General features: G+C 44.7%; 1 protein-coding gene across 1 annotated transcript; it reads left to right on the top strand.

Annotated features, from left to right (window-relative positions):
• Nucleotides 1-11,996: 11,996 nt before the first annotated feature.
• LOC124689800 (elongation factor-like GTPase 1) lies at nt 11,997-15,032 on the top strand. The gene has a single exon (XM_047223270.1). The coding sequence runs from the start codon at nt 11,997-11,999 to the stop codon at nt 15,030-15,032; it is 3,036 nt and encodes a 1,011-aa protein (XP_047079226.1).
• The last annotated feature ends 8,113 nt before the right edge of the window (nt 15,033-23,145 follow it).

Genomic DNA, 23,145 nt, shown 5'->3' with positions numbered 1-23,145 from the left:
TTCAGAATTTCTATTATTTCAGTTATTTGTATAGCTTAGTCTCTATCTCTAACTACACTTATCTCTAGTTAAATTACTTAATCGTGGTCAAACTTCCCGCTCGGTCACCCATCCTCCCACTACTCCACCTCTAGCACGCTTAACTTCTGAGTTCCATTCCGTCCCACATCCAAGTGCTACGCGCACATGTATGTGATACTAGTTGGTCGATGTCACATTTTTTTATTGTTTGAATTTCAAATAAATTTTTTTCATAAACAAAAATAATGATTTAATAATAATCGTGAATAAATAAATAAACATTAACTTTTTAATTTTTATTATTTTTAATTATTTAAATATTTTTTTGCCAAACCTAAAACCTAAAAATTTGAAAATCTAAAAATTGGGTAAAAGTAATAGTAATCTTTATGCTGGATGCAATTATTAATTTTATTTTTTAAAAAAATTAAAAAATATAAAATCCATAATTTATAGCAAAAACTAAAATCTTCCTGCTTTCGTATTTTCATTTGGAATTTTGAGAATTCGGATGTAACTTTTTCCCAGAAATTTTTTGATATATTATACGTTTTTTTCCGACGTCGTATGCAAAAGTTATTGCAGTTTTACCATTTTTTAAACTTTTTTTGCAAAAAAGTGAAAATTTGAATTTCTTAATTTCTCCGAATAGTAGGTTGCATAACATACAAGAATCTGAAAACAATTTTTTTTTGAAATTTCTATCATTTTCTTTTGTATTTTACAAACCAAAAAAAGGCGATCCAGGGGGGGTGCAGGGCGCGTGGGAGTAAAAAAACTCGGAAAAACCTTTAGTCGCGGTTGGGGACACCAACCGGGACTAAGGAGTACTCTTTAGTCGCGGTTGGTGTCCCCAACCGCGACTAAAGGTTTTTCCGCCGGCCGCATCCCTCCATAGGCCTTTAATCCCAGTTGGTGTTACCAACCGCGACTAAAGGGGTACTCTTTCGTCTCCGATGGAGCATTAGTCGCGGGTCGCCTCCCGAACCGCGACTAAAGCCTCCTTTAGTCGCGGTTCGAATATTTGTGGGACTAATGGGGGTGGATGGAAGTCTCTTTTTCTACTAGTGACTGTTACTTGTTACTGTCAGGATTAGGTCCGGTTATCAAATTATGGATACCTTTATATAAAGAGGGTGTTTTATAAGCCAATACATTAATGAAGTTCTAGTTTCTAACCCCTCGTCATCTCCACTATCACTCTGGTCTCCGTTTTATCTCTCAAACTAGCTTCACCTACCTTACGAGCTAATGAACATCACATCAATATACGTTGAAATTTCAGAGATTGGGAACTAAAGGAATATGAACTAGGTCCAAGTAGTGTGTAGTGGAAATTTTGCATTAACCGGTTATATTTGATGAGTACACATGCTTCCCTAGTACTCATCTTGATATACCTAAACTTGCAAAAATCTTAAATGAAAATAGTAATTAACCTCATATGACAGGAAATTAGTGTAACCATAAGTTTTTTTTTCCTATAAGGGGGGCAGACTCTGGTCTCTGCATCAATTGATACACATGTGCATAGAAGATAGTGGTTTCTTCCATAATTTGAAGTAGCAGGCGTGCTTGAAATCATTTTTTTGTGCTCCTAATGTCTTAAAACTTATAAAAACATAGTGCTTGTGAATGCTTAATTTGCTTTTTCCCTTTTTTTACGGATTCTTTTGCAAATGGTATATGTATGTATGGAACCTTTAATTATGTACAGATACAATAATTAAAGAAGGTCGTCGGGAATATGTAAGAGAAGAAGAAAAATTATGGATTTAGAGGAGGGTTATCCGTCAATGAGCTAACATGTGAATAACTTTGCATGTAAATATAACCATACTAAAACCTGTGGTTGGGTGGTTAGGAGGGCAGTGGTACCCCTAGCATACCAGAGTTTAAACGCCAGGTTTAGACACTTTGGTGTCTCATAAATGGCGAAATATTCTTCAGTGGGAGGCGATGTTCCTGTCGACTGCGAGGCGCTTGTGGTGATTTCATCAATCTCAAGACCGTTTCTTTGACGTGGTCTCTCGATGGTGCTCATAGGGGTAGGGTGTGCGGCGTTCATATGGGTGAGTGTGCTTATGTGTGAGCGTCTACGTTTGTACTGTATTTCCCCAAAAGAAAACTTCTTATGGACTATGGCTAACAAGGGAGTACATAACCTTCCTACTATGTCTTCTTCTCTAGCCCCACTTTTTTGTCGGCAGTATATGCGGGCATGAAGATATTCGATCTTCAATGCAATATAAGCAAAATGAAGAACCAATTACTGATAAAATATTTCTTCTAACTTTTTAAATGTACTTGCCTTTACTGATTTAAATGCATATCCAAAATGTGAATTGAACTACATATGGTTATGAGATGGTGAATCAGGGCACTGATTATTTTTTCCTTCAATTCTTGATTGAAATGGTACAATCAATCAATCGCCGCACTAGCAAACGAAATAAGACCTTTGATACAAGGTTAATTAGAGCATAAAAATATCTTTACATTAAAAACATGTGTATTGTCTTAAATATCTGAGCTTCCTTAACACAATTACCCAAACAAAATTAATTGTTTGGTATCTTAAAGTCCATTGAAAGCACAAGCGTTCAAATGTGTATGTATAGTTGTATACTCCTAACTTAAAACATGAGTGACCCAGTGTTTGTAAGGAACTTTACTGGTTGTGAGTGTTCACTCGGGTTCTTTATTTACATTAGTCCTAACTTAAAACCAGCCATCCGTTTTCTCTAGTCCAATAGATTAGATTATATGGTACTCCAACTTAAGCATCCGGGGGTACAACCACCTAAGGGGAGATTAGGGAGTACCTTGATTCCAAGGACGAAAAAGTAATCATAGATTATTAATTCATGATCAAAATCGTCAAAAATAACGATCAAAATTTAAACATGATCGAACGCTACGCTAACGCTACTCCTTCAATGGGATTCCAGTTGGATGGATCCACTCTATCCTGGTGACTCCATTGTACCTGCGAGAGGATACCTTTTTTGTTTCCACTGAAATTAAGGCTCAACAACTAATGAGATTTGATTTCCCAACCCACGTTGTATAGATGTGTATAGGATTGGATGGTCCATATCTACCGATTCCGTTGATTGAATGCGACCATGAAGGACTGGGAATTGTACACTAGATTGATGTTTTCCCTTCTAGATTTGATTTGTTTGCCTAAACGCTTGTTCATGGCAGAGGAGGTGGAAATCATCAGACTATTAGATTAGATTAGGCAGAAGGGGCCTTCTAAACACGAGGAAAGTCCATAGTACTCTTAGAAACGAGTGTTCAGATCTGTTCGGTACCCTAAGCTAATCTTATGAATGCACAGGTACTGCAAAAACACCTTGTTCACTATGCATAAGATCCCGAACTGCATTTAATAAATTTGATTTCAATCTACCAGCATGAAAATAGTATCTGCTTATTTACTAGCATATATAGTTGTTCATGATGGTGTACATATATGGATCGTTCTACTAGTGGTTTCTACTTCTATAATGTGAGGGAAATCGACACGTGAGGGGAGTTCACTTGTAGTGCCCACCTTTAGGTAGTGTTAGGCCTCATGAACATATCAAAATGTCACAATGTGGTATGCTATCTTTGAACAACTATTATATATTTTTGTTCCTTCCAATGTGGGCATGGGAGACTCCAGGATGATAGTCTCTATATGTTGTCCTGAAAACAGAAGTTGTAGGGTTGAAGACAGCAGCCCCACTTGACATTTCAGCCCTATGCATGAGCTCAGAGACTGCTACGACACACTACAACTGTTTTCTTAATCGAGATTGGGGTCCAACAATGATTTGCATATAGAGCAGCCCTGCAAGGAGTTTTGTCTACATGTGGCTATTAGTACTGTGATGTTCTCAGTTTCCTTGTATAAGGTGTGAGTACATTTTAGCTCCATAAAGATATGGGCCTTCTGCCGATCAGGACAAAGGATGCATATTTTTATTTTTCTAGCTCGGAGCCTAAGATGAGAAGAACACCATTAATTAGTTCAAGGAGTGGCGCAAAATCTTGTTTGTACTGAGCAAAGTTTGTTTGTTGTACATTTGCAGAAATCCCCAGCAAAAAAAAGTAGACTTTTGTTTTCAATATGGAGGTGAAATCCTAGCCTCCGCATCAAAACGATGTATTCGGTGTTTATTTAATTTTATTCAATAAAGATTTGTAAAGAGCATACATCACAAGATCCAAAGCCACCACTCAACACCTACAAACCTGCTGCGAGGGTCTCTTGATTTGAAACACAAATAACATCCCACGAGCTAATACCAGGGGCATCCTCTATGGCGAAAATAGGAGTACACGACCGGTCTAGTAGACCCTTGGCGAGCGCTGTGTGCCCTAGCTTCAGAATCTGTCACCAACATCAACAGATGGTCCATCTTTAGGGTAGAGATCCGCATAGCCCTTGTCAGTCATGTCGTTGATGCCACCATGGCATCTGACAATGCTTCCACCCAGCGCGAGCCCGTCCCATTGCGTCCGTCATCGAGACCCCACATCATCATGCCACCGAGACTCACCGACGTTTACGCGGTGAATGTACACCACTCCACCTCACCACCATCTTGGTCCATTGTATGCTCCCAAAAAAAAAAGATGCCCTCGGCAGGGAGAACGGCGCGCGCTTCCATCGTCCGATCCAGGAGTCCCAGATCTGGGGTTTCCCCCTGAGCAGCCTAGGCGAGAAGAAACGCAGGCTGCAGAACGATGCATTCAACAAGGTAGCGATGAAAAGGCGCCGCCATCGCCTGTCGTGACCGAAGTAGGGGCTGGTTTTCACCAGTCGTGCATCCCCAACCCACCGTAAACCGGCCGAGCTCCTCCGGTAAAGGAGAATACCACCACCTCCATGACAGGATCAGATCTCGGGCGTCCTCGCCGATGAAGAAATAGTGGGAGAGCTAGGCGGCAGGTTCGCCGCCCGCCCAGGCCCAAACAGGCCCAGATCAGGGCCGATGTCCGCGCCAAGCCCCTGCCGCCGCCAACCGATGCAGACTCACCCCGGTCACCGCCACTTGGAGAGAAGGATCAGTCGACGCCGCACCTCCCACAAATCGGCACTAGAGGAAAACCGCCGCCACTGCGCCACATGGGCTTTGCCCGGTGATGCCCCTGGAGGCGGTGGGAGGGTAGTTGTGCAGGGGGTCGAGGGGATGGAGGCCGTGGGCACCCACGCGTGGCACCGACAAACATAGCAAACCCTAGAGGCATACTCATAATACTTGAAAAATGTATATATTTATACTTCACAAGAGAAGGTATGTTTTTATAACTTCATAGCATTACTTGTGACATCAAAAGAGAAGGTAGGTCCATAATGTAAAGAACAATCATGTTGCAATTTTGTCTTATCTTTTACAAGTAGGTCGACGGGATGGAAATGAGGGCCCATGGAGCGGTTAGGGTATCAATTTGTGCCATGAGGTTCATCTCCCCCTTGACCGTTCGACTGATCTCAATCTTTCATGCATGGAGGTGTTTTGATCTAAAACCCTATATATATACCCCCTAGAAGTCTACCTCGCAACGTACTGAGGCGGAGATCGAAAACACATAAACATATAGTCTGTAGTCCGCCACTGACGAAGATCGGAGGGGGTACTGCTGCCAGAATCGCCTCTAGGTGGCTCCACCCACTTAGCGTGGTCATCATCAACATCTACATCAACACCGCCTTCATGCATCCTCTACATACCCCCGTTGTAATCTCATGGAAAACACGATGTATGAGGCCGTATATAGTTTTCCCATCATGTATTGGATCTCTTTGTCTAGATTTGAGTAGTGACTTGTTCATGGCTACGGTGAAATAGTTTGTTTATGGTTGCATACAGATTTGTTATCTTCTATGATGGTCTTATGTAATGATGTATGGGTGCACACATAAGTTGAGAAAATGCATAAAGTTTTTCACTGTTGCGTGTGTTTAGAAGTTTGGGATGGTCGGAGATGATAGAAACCATGTCCCGCTTCTTAGATACATGACCATCAATAATGTGTTAATCAACAAGGGGATAAACTTAGAGGACCTTGAAACTTAAAAGGGTGGTTGGACTTTATGTCTTAATAACTCTCTTGTTTGTTCACTAGGGTTGTACTTGCTCTTGAGAACGGGCTGCACTTATTTTGGATCCCTCCCTAAAAAGATACAATAGAGGATCTATATGAAAGTTAGATGTGATGGTTAGGTGTGTTGATGCTAGACACATTTCCTTAATTAACTCATTGTGCGCCAGTTTCTAGGCCTAGGGTTTTAACATCAAGTTGTTTAGATCTTATGCATCTAGCTGGTAGTAGTATAAAAACAAGCACTTCACTAACCGTGACAACCAAAATAAATGCAAAAACCATATGCCAAAAACGATTGCTTCCTTGAGTTACCGTCACCCAACTCCACCTGGATAAGCTTCCTTTGCATCTTTAGTTTTCTGCACTTGTTTTAGTTTACCGCTTTCTAGTTGGCAGCATCAACAAATTAAAACTTTGCATATTCTACTTTATTGCATTGCACGAAGGGCTACATAAGTGGGTTATAGGGCTTCAGATAATAGATATTTTATCTTCAGATTCTCGTGAGTTCGATACTTAAATAGTTATCGAATTGTGCTACAATGATTTTCTACCCTTGAGGATTATCAAGTACTTTTCGCGCGCCATTGCTGGGAACGCTGAGCTTCTATTCTTGTGTGCATTGCACATTTACTTTCAGTACATTGCATATTTACTTTCAGTACCTTCCATGTAAAATCAAATCACTAAAAAATTTAGATATATAATAGCCCGATCTACATATATACAATTGGTAAAAAATAATTCAACTGTTGACAAATAGAAAGACTGTCAGCTGTCAAATAGCAAAAGTGCATAGCAATGGTCCAATAGAGATGGTGGAGATTCATCTGGTGCCGTGTCATATGTCAAGGTAGGAGCCAGACTGGCGGCGAGTAAGAGTAGATAGAGCCTTGCCCCGGCTTCTTTGGGAAGCGGTCCTCGGGACGAGCGGGCAACAGGCAACACCTGCCATTGTCGGTGCATGCAAACTCGTCGGGGTCAGTACTCTCCATGGGGAAGTAGGGCGCGAAGACGGTGCGGTTGTAGTAGGTGCGGTCGTCGAGAAAGTATACGCCTTCCTGGACACAGCCGGGTGGGAAGTCGGCGCATTCGTACGCCCTCGAGCAGCCGGGGCCAAGGACGAGCAGCCGGCCGTCGAGGCTTTCGATCGAGGTCCAAGCAAGAGCCAACTCTGGACAGCTGTCGTCGTGTACGGCCGGAGTAAGCGCAAACAGCTGAACGCGGGAGGTGGCTCCGTCGTCGGGCATCCACTCCTTGACCACCATGAGGAGCTCGCCGCGTGACACGACGAGGTATCCGGCGCGGGGCTGCGCGTCGTCTGCCTCGTCGCCGGAACCGGTCTGGTAGAACTGGCAGCGAGTGTGAAGGTCCACTTTCCTAATCGGATCCGGTCCATCGAGCACGGTGTAGGTCCGGAGGTGCTCGCCCTTGGTCAGCACGAAGAAACGGCCGTCGAAGTAGGCGATGTCCTGCGCCGACCACCCGACCTGGGAGCTGACCTCGTCTCCCTGGATGGCCATCTGCGAGCCGAGGCGCCAGAAGCAGACATAGCGCCAGTAATTAACGCCTTTGGGTCCGTGAACGTTGAGTATTGCGCCGGCGACGCACTCGCCATCTACGCCCGGCGCGCACGAGAGGGTCGCGGCGAGCATCATGACGGGACGGCGTGGCCCGCGGACCCACCATCTTTGCCTGGGATGGATGACTCCGTCGACTTCGTGGTCGGTGATGGGTGTATTCGTGACCTTCCCGAACTCGATGTCGGGCAGCGGGATGCGCTCGCCGGTGCGGACGTTCAGCAGCAAGTGCCCCTCTTTGCGGCGGAGCGCCAGGAACGCCCACATGCCCTCGTAGGACCCGAAGAAACGGGCGCGGCGAGCGTCCTCCGGAAGGTCAAGGCCATGCAAGTGATGGACGGCCCTCCGGCAAGCGGAAGGAGGAGGCAGGGGAGGGTCCGCAAGGGCGGCGCGGCGGGCCTGGTGGTCGCTGTATGCCACGACTTGCAGCAGGCTCCCAGGAAGACGCGGTCGACTGGGCATGAGAGGCGGGCATGGATTTGTTGGACGATATCATCCGGGAGTTCATCCCAGCGCGCCGCCGCCATTAAGGGCTCCGAACAAATTAAACCAAGAAGCGACGATGCAAGATTAGCCAATGGTCGAGTATATAACGAGAAACAAAAACTCCTAGACACGCACGTACTATCCGACTCGATGTCCAGGTGGACTACAAACATACTCCTAGAGACCTAGACACGCACGCGGACTAGAAGGGGAGTGAACTAGGACGAGCTTGCAAAAGGCTGGAGTTGTTTGGCCTAATTTCTTGAAAAATGATTATATTCTACGGGCTGATTGCTTCTCTCTCTGGTATGCATGGCTTTAAGCTCTACTGGTAGACATCATAATCTTGATGCCCTCAGGGTCAAACATCATTACCTATGGGAATACTATAAGCTTGTTGCCCTCTTATAGGATTCATTTGGGCTACTACTATAATCTTGATTCTAGAGTTGTAACTTGAAACGAAGTCTTTAGTTATCGGTTTTGCTAATTCTTGACTAGCTGAGATTTAGATTAGTCCTCAGTCAAGTCAACCACGTGAGATCTTTGTGCCAAGATTCGTGCAGTGGCCCCCTAGCATTATCTCTTCCCCACCTCTTCATCTCAAGCGCATCCCACGACTCAAACCAGAAAAAAAGGGAGAGATTGAGAGGGCCAGTCAACTCAGCTTGCCGGAGGAACTTAGGGTTGAGGGTGCGGGGTCCACGTCACCGGGGAGGGAAGGTCGGGTGGCGGGGGAAGAGGAGCTAGGGTAGGGCGAGGCGGCAAACCTGCGTGTCGGGCGCCGGTGGAGTAGACGTCGGTTCTAGTTGGATGTGGAGAAGAAGACCATGAGAGACGGGACGGCGACTAGGCATTAGTCGGTTCATTTTTCCTTTAATTATAGTGAAATGATGCTCTAATATTTAAATTGGTTCCAAGAGCGTTTCTAGGTTAAAAAAATACATTTCTATTGTAAAAAGAACCCTGAGCTCTTTTACATGTTAATGCCCATGCTCTAGGTCAATATGTAACAATTTGTGGGCCGGTGATACTTTTTGTTGCTTGCGTGAAAAATAGATATATTCCGTGCTTCAAAAAATGCTTTTCTAGAGGGCACCCTCTAGTGTTGTTGTGTTTTCTGGTGTATTTTTTTTCCAAACGAATCCCCATAGGAATCGAATTTTCATTATCAGAGATAACTAAAATACATCGTCAGCCACTTTTTGTCGGTTATATTTACATCAGAAGCATCAAGCTACCCAAACTACAGCACAAGTTCAGGAACCACCTCGTGCACGCTCTCAGAAGGAGCAAGAGTTTCCAGCAACAACAGAATACAAGTTTTTTGGTGTATATGGCACTGACATATGTTGTTTATTTCATGAAACTTCACACACACTTGCCAGACATGAACATATATGTTGTAAACAAAATTCAGATTATTTTCTGAATTTTGTAAGTATTTTAATGATTTTGATGTTCATCATGTGAGCACATGATTTAGATGAATCTGTTACAATAAATTTTCCATAGTTAAGGAACAAAAAAAAAGAGTGATGCGATTTCTGAAGTTGACTTGGAAAAATCTTACTGTAAAATTAACTGAGATTTTGGTTCAGTTGCTTCGAAGTCGATCGTGCACAAGATCCAGGTAGCAATTTCCGAAGCCCGCAGCGGCCACAGCGCACGGTACTGCAGACGCCGATCGACCACGGCGTCTTCTGTTCTTGGTTATTTATTCATGGACCGTTTACTCAATCATTCTTGTACAAAGCAAAGACAAGAGCACACGACACACCTAGTACAAGGAAATAGCAGCAGCTAACTAAGCAGTAGACGGTTCAGCAGGGCCGGCGCTGTGATGATGAGGAGGAGAAGGCGGTGGCGACCGGCGAGCAGGAGGAGGAGGCGGTGGCGGCAAACCAACTTCATCAATCGTAAAGTATTATTGTACCAGTACTGTAGGAGCAACTGAGCAACTACTTGAAAAGCAGAGGTTCTAGGTGCTCCCTCAGGTAGCCATCTAAAGGTGTATCAATCACATAGAAGGGTGTCAAAGATGGCAAGGTTTTTACTGCAGGGGGTGGCAGCTCCCCACTCTTGCCTACTCGCCATACTACCACATGATCTCTCTCGGCTCCGAAAAAGCGAAGGCCGAGCCACAGAACAGCTTGGCCAGACGCCATTTGCCAAAATTCTCGTTAATCTTCTGCCTAATGGTGATATGCGACACCACGGCTCCATCGAAGACCACATCGTTCCGGTGTCTCCAAATGCACCAGAAGACAAGGATGATCGCGGTCCACATGTCTCGCTTATGCGCCGCTAGGAAGGAGCTGAGACATCCACCAATCTATCAGCTCCGAGTCAACCTCCGGAAGCCAGTTCGGCTTGTACCAACAACGCAGTGCCCAAGACCAGACCTCCTGCACCACCACGGAGTCAAGGAGCAGGTGTTGCAGGGTCTCCGACTCCTGATCGCAAAGGGGGCATGCCGACGGACAGGACAGCCCCCGACGTTGCATCCAGTCCGCCGTCCAACACCGATTCTTTGAGGCGAGCCACGCGAAAAACTTGCAGCTGTAGGGAGCCCTCGAGCGCAGTGGCGGATGCAGGAAAAAATTTGAGGGTGGGCAGACTCTAAAAAAAAACTCTACACGCGGAGCTGTTAGGCATAAAAATTGGCTACAAAGATAATGTAAATCGTCAATCGATTCACATTATTGTAGTTTAATTCATTTGTTTCAGGACCATCGCAGCCACTTTTTGGGATCGCCATTCTGACATCCACATCGAGCCGATGATTTTTTTTTGGATCGGCGAACTTTTCCTAACCACATAAATATTTTTTAACCCGAGAAACAATTTTTGGATTGGTGGATTATTTTGAACTATGTGAACATTTTTTTTAACCTGACGAATAATTTTTGGATCAGCGAATTATTTTGAACCACGCGAATGTTTTTTTGAATCCATGAATAACTTTTTAAACCATGTGAACATTTCACCTCAGGAGAGGTGGTGTTTGCACCTCGTTCTTGGAATAAAATAGCCCACGAATTAGCTGCCTGAGTTGCCCCTCGTCAGGAGACACGGGGGTTGTGCGTTGATGTTGTACCAAGGTTTCTAAACGGTGTTTCGGCCAATGAGTATGCTTAGTCATGTTAATGGAATCGTGGAGTTCCAGGTTAGGAAAAAAAGGAAGGAGATCAGGAAGGTGAGTCGCGCGGCCGGCACCGAGCAGCCGAGCGAGTGCGGGTCCAACTTAGGAATTGTGGTTCGCTCTCTGGTTCTGGTCGCTCCGTAGTTCGTATTGTGCAATATTGGGCTGTGTTTTCATTTCTAGAGTTGAATAGTAACAGGTAAAGGGAAAACTTCAAAATTTTAGGGTGGGCCACGGCCCACCCGGCCCACCCTGTGGGTACGCCCATGCTCGAGCGCGTGTGTACTAGGTTTTGTGCATGTTCGAATGAAATAGGAAAGCCCAACTCCCAATCAGGTTGGACTGGATGGGCTCAAAATGGGCCTATACCCTCGGTGGAATTGGATTAGGGGAAAAACTAACACGGACTGGACTATATTATCATCCTCCAAAAACGAAGGCGCCGTGAGAGGCCAGGCCCAATCGGCCCTGTTCCGGGTTCCTCTTCCGTCCGGCCGCACCTACGATCGAGGTGACGCCGGCGGCCGCTGGCGGCAGCGGCGACCAAGGCATCGAACCGCGACCCTGTTTCTCCTCTTCATCCCCGTCCGCTCCGCTGCGCCCGCACGCACGACGGGAAGAAGCTCCAGAGAGAACCGGCGAGCCCCCAAACCCTAGCAATGGTGACGGCGGTGGCGGCAGCCGGTGACCCTCGCCTGGTCCGCAACACATGCATTATGGCGCACGTAGACCACGGGAAGACCACGCTAGCCGACCACCTAGTGGCGTACGGCAGCGGCGGCGGCCTCCTCACCCCCAAGTGGGCTGGCCAAGCCCGCGTCATGGACCATCTGCCGGAGGAGCGGGCGCGGGCCATCACCATGAAGTCCGCCGCGGTGGCGCTCCGCCACGGCGCCCACCGCGTCCACCTCATCGACTCCCCCGGCCACCTCGACTTCTGCTCCGAGGTCTCCGCCGCCGCGCGGCTCGCCGACTCGGCGCTCGTCCTCGTGGACGTCGTCGACGGCGTCCACGTCCAGACCCACGCCGCGCTGCGCAAGGCCTTCGCCGAGCGCCTCCGCCCCTGCCTCGTCCTCAACAAGCTCGACCGCCTCGTCACCGAGATGCGGCTCGAGCCCGAGGAGGCGTACCGCCGCCTCCGCCGCATCGTCGCCGAGGCGAATTCCGTGTACTCCGACCTGCGCTCGGGGTCCTACTTCTCCTCCCTCCTCGACGGGCCCGCCCACGCGCAGGACGTCGACGACGGGGACGGTGACGAGGACGCCTTCGTGCCGCACAAGGGCAACGTCATCTTCGCCTGCGCCCGTGACGGCTGGGGATTCCGAGTCCACGACTTCGCCGTTCTGTACGCCCAGGCTCACCCCGACATGGCGAGCAAATTGCTGGGAGGGCTCTGGGGGCCGTACTGCTGGGACAAGAAGAACAGGAAGGTTGTGGGGAAAGAGGCCATGGCCAGCCAGCAGCCAATGTTTGTAGAGCTCGTGCTCAAGCCGCTATGGAAGGCCTACAAGGAGGGTCTGAAGGAGGATGGCGCAAGCTGGCTCCGCGATCAGGTGGTCTCGAGGTACAATCTGAAGGTGTCACAGCGCGAGCTTCAGAACAAGGAACCTGAGAAGGTGCTGCAAGCCGTGCTGAAGGCCTGGCTGCCTCTTGCAGAAACGGTCATGACGATGCTTGTGGAGTGTACTCAGGACCCTATTGCTGCCCAGAGATTCAGAGTGCCCAAGCTTATGCCCGAGAGAGAGCTGGCGCCAGGGGTTGCTGCAGAGCATGCCGGCATTGTCGCCGAGGCTGACAAGGTGAGGAGGTGCATCACGGCCTGCAGCACCAGTGCAAGGGCACCTCTGGTGGTGTTCGTGTCCAAGATGTTTGGGCTGGCATACAAGGATCTGCCACCCAGTGGGGTGGATGGAGAGCTGCTCAACCACACCACCAGTGGATCAGATGATGAGTGTTTCCTGGCATTTGCGCGGGTCTTCAGCGGCGTTCTCCGTGCCGGGCAGAAGGTGTTTGTGCTGTCGCCGATGTATGATCCTCTGAAAGGGGACACAACAGGCAAGCATTTGAAGGAGGTGGAGCTGCAGTACTTGTATGAGATGCAGGGACAGGACCTGAGGGCGGTTGCCAGCGTAGGCGCCGGGAATTTGGTTGCCATCCAGGGCCTCGGTGACCACATCATGAAGACGGCCACATTGTCATCCACGAAGAACTGCTGGCCTTTCGCGAGCATGATGTTCCAGGTTTCTCCATTGCTTAAGGTCGCCATTGAGCCGTCCAACCTGGCTGATCTGGGAGCATTTGTTAATGGGCTTAGGCTACTTAACCAGGCAGACCCATTGGCTGAGTGCACCCAAGAAAATGGCCAGTATCTCCTCGCCGCAGCGGGGAAGGTACATTTGGAGCTTTGTATAAAGAATCTGAATGAGAGATTTGCAAAAAATGTTAAACTGAATGTCTCAGAGCCCTTGGTATCATTCAAGGAAACCATCCAAGGAGAAGCTGTTGGTAATATGGAGAGCCGGAAGGGTCCACAGGAATTTATTGAGAGGACTGCTCCAGATGGAAAATTTGCTGTGAGAGTTAAAGTCATCAGGCTTCCGAATGCTCTGACTAAGGTCCTTGAGGAAAATGAAAAATTGCTTTCCCAAACAATTCAGGGGCAAACAGCGAGAAGCGACGGAGCAACAGGTTTACAATGTTCTCAGGATGATGGTGGTTCCATGGCAAAACTTAGGCAGCATATGCTCAGTGCTATAGACCGGGAACTGGAAGTGATTTCTATGCAAGTGGATAAATTAAAGGTTGAGCGCTACAGGAAGACACTGCTTGGATACTTGCAGAGAATCTGGGCCCTAGGTCCTTTGCTCGTCGGTCCAAACCTCCTCCTCTCTCCTGATGCAAGATCAAGCAGTGGTGCGATAACCAGCCAAGATGGAAGAGAGGGTATTCTTGTGTGCGGTACATGTCACGTCTCGGAGATATTGGGTTTTGTGAGTGTGTCTGATGCAGAAACCAGCAATGGCATTGCTAACAGTGAACCATCGACAGGTGCTCCTGATCATGAGACACTAAGGAACATCGTTGTCTCGGGATTTCAGGAGGCCACAAGCTCAGGGCCTTTGTGTGATGAACCTATGTGGGGTCTGGCATTCATCATTGAGCCCTACATATTCACTCACAGCGCAGATAATGCCAATCGCTCTTACGAGCACAAATCAGCAGTCAGGGAAGCATGCCGGGCAGCAGTGCTTCAGAGCAAGCCAAGACTAGTCCAACCCATGTATTTCTGCGAATTGATCACTCCCTCGGTGTATTTAGGTGCAGTCTATGCTGTTCTTGGTGATTGTCGAGCAAAGGTGCTGAAAGAAGAGATGCAAGAAGGAACTTCACTGTTTACGGTGCATGCCTACCTGCCAGTTGCTGAGAGCTCTGAATTCTCTGAGAAGCTTAGGAGCGCAACTTCAGGTGCAGCCAGTGCACGCCTTGCTTTGAGTCACTGGGAAGCTATTCCTCAAGACCCCTTCTTTATCCCGAAAACTCAGGAGGAGATTGAGGAATTTGGAGATGGTTCAAACATGGGACCAAACTTGGCTAAGACACTCATCAACTCGGTGAGGCGGAGAAAGGGGCTACACGTTGAGGACAAGGTCGTGGAGCACGGCACAAAACAGCGCACTCGTGCTAAGAAAGTGTAGTTATGATTTTTGGATGAGATATTTTGTCTTGGTAAACTGAAATATAACCAAATGTGTAAATTGTGTTGGTCCTTTTACTTTTACTTTTACTTGTTGAGGATTTCTAGTGGAGACTGTTGTATTGAGACATGTGACATGATGTTGGATTCCTGAGAGGGATTTGTAGTAGTTACTGTTTTTTTTCCTGCTCCTCCATGCTTGGCTCCTCTAATACTTCGTACCTGTGAACTCAAATTAGAATGATTTATGTGGGCATATCAGGTTAGTAGGTTTCACAATACTCTGTTTCTCTTACCTTAACTTGATGTAGAATTGTAGAAAGCTGCCCATAATCCCCTATGTGGCATATATAAGGCAAAGTCAAATTCTATATGTGGCTGCTTCTGCAAAATTGCAATTGGACAGCGGATAGACTGCTTCAAAGAGGTTGGACTTGCTCTGTTACATGTTGCCTGTGTGATTAAGCTCCCGAAACGGCAGCCCACGTCGCCTTGCTGTGCCCTTATTGCAAAGCAGGTTTGGTCCCTGATCGCGACCTCCAATGCTGAGCTTCTGCAAAATATTCTGTTTCTCTGAAAACCTGGTGGTTCAAGACCCAAAGATGTGCCCCCAAGCAAGCTCGGAAAAAAACGGTGATGCTGGCCTGCTACGTCGTTTGGCATCTTTGGAAAGAAAGAGGCAGAAGAGTTTTTGAAAATAAGAGTATCAATGAGGTTGGGCTAGTTCACCTGAATAAGAGACGATGTTGCCTGCTGCAGTGTGTCTTGCCTGTGGTTTTTGATCGAGACTTTCTAGCTATATGCATAGATCAGCCAGCTTTTAATTTCTCCCTTTTTGGATTCATCCGCCATTTTCCATGACTTGTACAGTTTTTCCCCCTCTATCAATGCAAAGCAGAGCTCCTGCCGTTCAGGCTCAAAAAAAAGATGATGCGGTAATCAGTACACTGCTTGGTTAAAAAAATCAGGAGTACACATAGTCAGAAAATGAAATGACAACTATGCTAGAGGCTTATTCTGACAATGACATCTTTACGTCAGTCATCTAGAATGTCTAAATGCATGTTATCCTGTTTTTTCTTGTATTTTCATTGACCCTTCCAGTTAGCCTCTGTTTTAGGCATAGCAAGCCACTCATGTGAATCCCATTTAGTGCCTGACTTGTTAATTACAGCGACTACGAAAGCAATACAAGCCTGAATACATCCACGGAACATGACAATAATAGCAAAACAAAGTCCCATCTGTTCTGCATACATTTTGTCACTCGTCAGACTCTAATCCATGGCGCATATTTAACACTTCAGACGCTATCCGAGACGATTTGCGCGAGCAAGCAAGCAAGTAGAGATAACATATTGAGGCCATCCAAACACAAAAAAGAAACATTCCGGGCGTTGTCAGTGCAGGTTCGTGAGCAGGGACGAACAGGTCAGAGTATGAGCCATTTGAAAAGACCATAGCATTGCTCTGGAGAATAATCTTATCTCGAAATTATCTTCCAGATGCATAATTTGTTTAAATGTATAATTCTTTGGTGTTTGTATAGAGGCCAGAGAGATCAAACGTTTTAAATAGTTAAGAGTACTAAATGGAGTGCGTCACGTCAGTGAAGGGACCAAAAATGCATTTTGCTCTTACAAAAATAGTTCAGATGTGCCATAAAATATTAATTTACTTAACTTTGAACTTTTTCATGCAGATAAAAATCTTAGTTACACCATCAACACTTACAAAATATCTCGCGCAACGAATACAACTCAACAACTATCTTCCACGGCGACAAGCCATGCATATAGTTTTACAACTTATATATTCTTCACTATGCACATATCAAAATAATATTTTACCAGCAATTAGTCGCTGCAACAATTGAAGCATAAATAATTTGGGAAATAAGTATACCAACTTGTAAAAAAATCTAACGTGATTGTTCTTTAGATTGTGGACCAACATTCTATTTTCATGTCATCACCAATGCTACCAAACTGTAAGATAAATTTTATCAGATTTGCACATAAAAAAATTATAATAAGACGAAAGAGAAGTTTTGTTGTTTGCTCGCATGTAAGCATATACAAATAGAACGTACAAAATTATGAGAAGTAGTTTTTTTCAAATTATTTATGGGACAATGCTCACCCTTAGTTTGATCTTTTTGAACATGAAACCAAGTTAAAAGTTAGAAAATAAATGATGATGAATGTTTGTTGAAATTTTATGGAAGATTAAACATATAATGTTTAGATAAAGTGGTATTATTTTGCAAAGCGTGGAAGGCATCAAAAGTTGGCGTGCCACTCTGCAGGAGACAACCAAGCGGGAGGATACAGTAGAATGGACTTATTTTTTATTTGCTTCTACACATATTCTACATATAATCTGTAGCCTAGTGAAGTCACTTATTTTTTATTTGCTTCTACACCTATTCTACATATAATCTGTAGCGTAGTGAAGCCGTGCAGAGGGTTAGTTACGACACATGACTTTAGGGCTGTCAACGAGCCGATGGAAGGAAATAATTAAAAGAGGGACCCTCCCCCACCCCACCTCTCGAGGCTGGATCCAATCTAATGGGGAGGCTTTCATTTCTCTAGCAACAAGAACCTTAAGAACAGAGGGGAAACACCTCTCCCCGAAAAGGTAGAGGTCCAAGGAAGAAGGAGAAGGACACATGTGCCTTTTCCCTCGCATTCAGAAATAGTGGAGTGCCATTGGGGGCATCTGCTTGACCACTGCCGCCATCGTCTCCTTTCATATACCGGTGTCTACATCAACGAACATCTGTAATATATTGGCAAACATTATGTGTGGTGCTATATATTATTTTCGTGTCATTTATTGCATCTCTACATCGTCTTTTGAGTAGTAATTTGTTCTATGGAAATGGTGAAATAGTTTATTTTTGGTTACGTACGAATATGTTTATTTTTATGCAATTCTTTAATTCTAGTGTATGAGTGCAAAATTACATTAGAAGAACACATAAGGGTTGCACTATGGTTTGTTGAATTGATGAGGGAGGGATGGAGATGCTAGGAACCAGAGACGGAGCTAGGGGGTGCTAGCTGGGGCCATGGCCCCCCTATGTTGGAAATTTTGCTGAAAGATCCCCTAAAATATATGTGAATTGATCTCTAAATCTTTAGATATTTGCCTATCTGGGCCCCTTCAAGCAAAATTTTGTTCAATTGGCCCCATCCATATAACATTCCTTACTCGTCCATGCTAGGAACCATGTCCAGATTTTTAGATGCATGCCATAGAACAACCTAGAGAACTCAAATCTTAATGTGGTGGTTAAGGGGGCAATTATGCCTTATTTTTCCCTTGGTTGTGCATGCAGATGGTATGGAGATCAATCACTGCACCGAGCAAAGGTTCCACCCCAAGAATAAAAAAAACTCTCACTTGTGGCTAGAGTCACAAATTTCCACTTTCTTATTGGCTTGTCCACCCTTGAAATGTGGAGCGTCTGTAGAACATTGAGATGCATTATGTACACCACTCTTGGACGTTGCCTATTAATCATCTATGTTGAGCTTCACTTAAAGTCAACCCTCTCTTATAAAATAACCAATGGCCTAGATCGTTTAGTTTTCATGGTTGTCACTTAATCTCTCATTTAATTTGATACCACAACATCAAAGCTTCTTTTTCCCCAGAAAGTTGGGTAGGCTAGATATGAGATCCAACAGGATTAAAAGGAAACCAAAGTAAGAAGAAGAAAGAAAAAAAGAGTAAACTAAAATTCTGGCACATAGATCGCTGATCTCCATAAAATCCTTTCAAGCGTCAAAATTTTAGGTATATTTCAATCCCTTAGGTCCATTTTTGCCACCTCAGCCCAAGTCAGCTTTGATCGGCATGTACCTAGTCTTCTCCATATTTTCTAGAATTACATTGTTAACTAGAGCTTCTAGAGGCCTCTAGTGGGTATGCCAAAACCATCTTAGGCGGTGTTGGACTAGTTTTGCATCTATCGGTGCCACTGCTAGCACATCAGAAATTACCTCGTTTCTAATCATGTGCTTTCTTGTATGGCTTCACATCCATCGTAGCATACACATCTCCGCGACATTCATTTTTTGAATGTGTTGTCAGATTGCCGTCATATAAAACTTACCTTTTTAACTTGTGTGGGACCTTCTTATCACATAGGATACTAGATGCTTGCCGCCATTTCATCCACCATGCCTTGATCCTATGGCAAACATCTCCGCTGATATCTCATTTAATTTGACAAGTCAATTTATTCTCTTCTAATAAAGTCTTTCTGTGTATTCATTTATAAGTAGAGATGCCTTTACTCGTCTTGCATCCTAGTTAAGTGAATATATGGTTATATAAGTGATTTTTATAGATTTGGAGAATAGATTGTTCACCTTCATCTCTTGTATTATAGTCTTGCATTGCATCCATTATTGATGCAATGCACATGAGCGTGCCCAAACCACACAACTTTCCCCTAATCCCGCATGCCTTGGCTACCATCATGAAGAGCTTCGGGATAGCATAGCGACAACAAAAGTACCATCACTCCCAGCAACAGGAAAACTGTCTTCGGTGCCTTCTAAAAGCACATCTTCCCATGGAGTGCCCCAATGGCTTTCAGAAGTTGAGCGAATTCGTGATTGTTTTTTGCTGACAAAACAACTAGAAAGACTACGTCGTCAGAAATAGAGTTGTGTTTCTAGAAAAATAAACATCACCTATTTTCCTAAACTACCCTTACAACTTCCAAAATTTGCTGCCACGGTCACAATTCTGCCGACTGGGCGATTTGAACCAAAACTAAGATGGCCTGCGATGTTTAAGGATGCGCTTGCCAAATTTGTAAGTTGATAGACTAAAACTTAAGTGTGTGGACAATTCATTTTCTTTATGGTTCAGTTTTCTATTTTCCCGTAAAAAGGTCCACAACTTCATTAATAATCACCAACATCGGTACAAAGAACCCAAAAGCAATAAAAATTACAATGTAGGTGACCTTACCAATGACTTGGCATTGCTCGTCAAAGAAAATATCAATACCAACTCCTTTAGAACACTTGTGGTGGAGAATAAGAAAGAGTGGATAGACAGATACAAAATCATGGCCCTAAGTGTTATAAGTCTGTAACTTTGCACATATAAGACCTATTTATTTCCTTAAACTTCATACTTAGGTCGGGTCACTTATTACCATTTTTGGGAACACTACATGCTAAACATTCCTATGCCTTTTCAATTTTCAAAAAAAAAAATTCCATTGTCATTGAAAAAAAGGGAATTTTGTCTAAATTCTGATAATTTTGCTATTTAATTTTGGAAGGAAAAATATCATTTCAGTTGATATGTTATTATAAAATTCTTCCAAAGGTAATAAATCCAAGGAAATTAGCAGATAGTTTCTATAGAAGATAAGGATCATCGTAGTATGATGTGACCAAGGTGGAGTCTGGTTACTGAAGCGACCAAGCCAAGTCAGAGTTACAAGTATCCGTCGGCATATAAATGGTGTCGATGGAAGGAAATAATTAAAAGAGGGACCCTCCCCCACCCCACCTCTCGAGGCTGGATCCAATCTAATGGGGAGGCTTTCATTTCTCTAGCAACAAGAACCTTAAGAACAGAGGGGAAACACCTCAACCCGAAAAGGTAGAGGTCCAAGGAAGAAGGAAAAGGACACATGTGCCTTTTCCCTCGCATTCAGAAATAGTGGAGTGCCATTGGGGGCATCTGCTTGACCACTGCCGCCATCGTCTCCTTTCATATACCGGTGTCTACATCAACGAACAACTGTAATATATTGGCAAACATTATGTGTGGTGCTATATATTATTTTCGTGTTATTTATTGCATCTCTACATCTTCTTTTGAGTAGTAATTTTTTCTATGGAGATGGTGAAATAGTTTATTTTTGGTTACGTATGAATATGTTTATTTTTTTGCAATTCTTTAATTCTAGTGTATGAGTGCAAAATTACATTAGAAGAACACATAAGGGTTGCACTATGGTTTCTTGAATTGATGAGGGAGGGCTGGAGATGCTAGGAACCAGAGACGGAGCTAGGGGGTGCTAGCTGGGGCCATGGCCCCCTATGCTGGAAATTTTGCTGAAAGATCCCCTAAAATATATGTGAATTGATCCCTAGATATTTAGATATTTGCCTATTTGGACCCCTTCAAGCAAAATTTTGTTCAATTGGCCCCATCCATATAACATTCCTTACTCGTCCCTGCTAGGAACCATGTCCAGATTTTTAGATGCATGTCATAGAACAACCTAGAGAACTCAAATCTTAATGTGGTGGTTAAGGGGGCAATTATGCCTTATTTTTCCCTTGGTTGTGCATGCATATGGTATGGAGATCAATCACTGCACCGAGCAAAGGTTCCACCCCAAGAATAAACAAAAACTCTCACTTGTGGCTAGAGTCACAAATTTCCACTTTCTTATTGGCTTGTCCACCCTTGAAATGTGAAGTGTATGTAGAACATTGAGATGCATTATGTACACCACTCTTGGACGTTGCCTATTAATCATCTATGTTGAGCTTCACTTAAAGTCAACCCCCTCTTATAAAATAACCAATGGCCTAGATCGTTTAGTCTTCATGGTTGTCACTTAATCTCTCATTTAATTTGATACAACAACATCAAAGCTTCTTTTCTCCAGAAAGTTGGGTAGGCTAGATATGAGATCCAACAGGATTAAAAGGAAACCAAAGTAAGAAGAAGAAATAAAAAAAGAGTAAGCTAAAATTCTGGCACATAGATCGCTGATCTCCATAAAGTCCTTTCAAGCGTTAAAACTTTAGATATATTTCAATCCCTTAGGTCTATTTTTACCACCTCAGCCCAAGTCAACTGATACGTCCCAAACGTATCTATAATTTCTTATGTTCCATGCTACTTTTATGATGATACTCACATGTTTTATACACACTTTACATCGTTTTGATGCATTTTCCGGAACTAACCTATTGACGAGATGCCGAAGGGCCAGTTGTTGTTTTCTGCTGTTTTTGGTTTCAGAAATCCTAGTAAGGAAATATTCTTGGAATCGGACGAAATCAACGCCCAGCATCTTAGAATTCCACGGAGCTTCCAGAACACCCGAGAGCCACCAGAGGAGAGCCCTGGGGGACCCACACATGTGGGCGGCGCGGCCAGGGGTAGGGCGCGCCCCCCTAGTGTGTGGTCCCACCAGGACTCCACCGACCTTGCCCTTCCGCCTACTTAAAGCCTCCGTCGCGAAAACCCTATACGGAAAAGCCACGGTACGAGAAACCTTCCAGAGCCGCTGCCATCGCGAAGCCAAGATCTGGGGGACAGGAGTCTCTGTTCCGGCACGCCGCCGGGACGGGGAAGTGCCCCCGGAAGGCTCCTCCATCGACACCACCGCCATCTTCATCAACGCTGTTGTCTCCCATGAGGAGGGAGTAGTTCTCCATCGAGGCTAAGGGCTGTACCGGTAGATATGTGGTTAATCTCTCTCCTATGTACTTCAATACAATGATCTCATGAGCTGCCTTACATGATTGAGATTCATATGAGTTTTGTATCACTATTCATCTATGTGTTACTCTAGTGATGTTATTAAAGTACTCTATTCCTCCTCCACGGTGTAATGGTGACAGTGTGCATCGTGTAGTACTTGGCGTAGGTTATGATTGTAATCTCTTGTAGATTATGAAGTTAATTATTGCTATGATAGTATTGATGCGATCTATTCCTCCTTCATAGTGTGATGGTGATAGTGTGCATGCTATGTTAGTACTTGGTGTAATTGCAATGATCTATCATGCACTCTAAGGTTATTCAAATATGAACATCGAATGTTGTGGAGCTTGTTAACTCCGGCATTGAGGTGCTCTTGTAGCCCTACGCAATTAGTGGTGTTCATCATCCAACAAGAGAGTGTAGAGTGGTTTTATTATGTGATCAAAGTTGAGAGTGTCCACTAGTGAAAGTATGATCCCTAGGCCTTGTTTCTAAGCATCGAAACTCCGTTTACTTATTGTTCTGTTGCATGTTTACTCGCTGCCATATTTTATTCAGATTGCTATTACCACTCATATACATCCATACTACTTGTATTTCACTATCTCTTCGTCGAACTAGTGCAC

This window comes from Lolium rigidum, chromosome 2, assembly GCF_022539505.1.
Source record: "Lolium rigidum isolate FL_2022 chromosome 2, APGP_CSIRO_Lrig_0.1, whole genome shotgun sequence".
NCBI lineage: Eukaryota > Viridiplantae > Streptophyta > Magnoliopsida > Poales > Poaceae > Lolium > Lolium rigidum.
This window is presented reverse-complemented; position numbering and strand designations above follow the sequence as displayed.